At 52.5% G+C, this 1,397-nt stretch overlaps 1 protein-coding gene across 1 annotated transcript; it reads left to right on the plus strand.

Annotated features, from left to right (window-relative positions):
• Positions 1 to 175: 175 nt before the first annotated feature.
• COCMIDRAFT_10317 (uncharacterized protein) lies at positions 176 to 1,381 on the plus strand (the record flags this gene model as incomplete). The annotated part of the gene is made up of 1 exon (XM_007695685.1): positions 176 to 1,381. A coding segment is annotated over one exon (1,206 nt), but the record flags the coding sequence as incomplete, so codon positions are not given.
• Between the last annotated feature and the right edge of the window lie 16 nt (positions 1,382 to 1,397).

Raw genomic sequence — 1,397 nt, forward strand, 5'->3', positions numbered from 1 at the left:
GGCCAACAAGGCTGAACTTGCCTTCTCCATCCGATCGATGTTTCGCTGGTACCGCGATGCAGCTCGGTGTTATGTGTATCTATCGGATGTCTCTGATCAACCTCTACCACTGACGTCAAGCCACAACGATTCACGATGGCTTTTTTGGATCTGGGTACTCTCCATTCTCTATACTATGTCCAGATGGTACGGCAGCACGATGCAGCGCTACTTCTATTCGCGCGACGTTCTATGCACTTCGGTCGGTAGCGATCTTATACAAAGCAAGCAGAAGGCTAAGCTTGCGCTCAAAAATAGCAGATGGTTTACCCGTGGATGGACACTGCAGGAGCTTCTCGCACCGTCTATAGTAGAGTTCTTCTCTAAAGAAGGGACCAAGCTTGGCGATAAGCTGTCGCTAGCAAAAGAAGTGTGTGAAGTTACAGGCATCTCTAGTCCAGCGCTGCAGGGTGAACCGCTGTCTAACTTTAGTGTTCATGAACGCGTTACCTGGATTGAACATCGCACTACAACGATTCCAGCAGACCGTGCATATTCCCTGATGGGTATTCTCGGCGTCAGCTTGTCCCCGATCGATGACGAGAATCTAGCTGAAGCAATGAAGCGGGTTCTAGACGAGGTTGACAAGCAGAACAAGTGCCTCCAAGACTTGTGTCCTAGCAACCCGCGCGATGACAAGAAGCGGATTGAGGAGACTAAAGGCGGGCTACTTGCGGGCGCTTACCGCTGGGTCCTTGACAACAATACCTTCCAGCAGTGGCAGCAAGACCCAGAGAGCCGACTACTGTGGGTGAAAGGTGATCCTGGCAAAGGCAAGACGATGCTGCTGTGTGGCATTATCGACGAACTGCAAAACTTGACGCCGAAACCTACCCTTTTTTCATACTTTTTCTGCCAAGCGACCGACACGCGCATTAATAGTGCCACGGCTGTGCTGCGAGGCTTGCTATACATGCTTGTGCACCGGCAGCCGTCACTTGCATCGCACGTTCGCAAGAAGCACGACCACGCTGGCAAAAGCTTATTCGAGGACGCGAATGCCTGGGTCGCCCTAACGGAAATCTTCGCCGACGTGCTGCAAGATGCAGGCCTAGGCACAACGTGCCTAATTATTGACGCGCTCGACGAATGCGCGACAGACTTACCAAAATTGCTCAGCTTTATCGCGAAGCACTCGTCTGCGTCCTCTCGCGTCAAGTGGATCGTGTCTAGTCGCAACTGGCCAGATATTGAGGAAGAACTGGAGCGTGCTGAGCACGAAATGAGGCTTAGCCTTGAGTTGAACGCCGAGTCGGTAGCTGCAGCAGTAGATGTGTTTATCCGGCAGAAGGTGTGTCGCCTGGCCCAAGAGAAGCACTACACGCCAGAGGTGCAAGACGCGGTGCTCCAGCATTTAA

The sequence above is a fragment of the Bipolaris oryzae genome (assembly GCF_000523455.1).
Source record: "Bipolaris oryzae ATCC 44560 unplaced genomic scaffold scaffold_392, whole genome shotgun sequence".
In the NCBI taxonomy this organism is placed as follows: domain Eukaryota; kingdom Fungi; phylum Ascomycota; class Dothideomycetes; order Pleosporales; family Pleosporaceae; genus Bipolaris; species Bipolaris oryzae.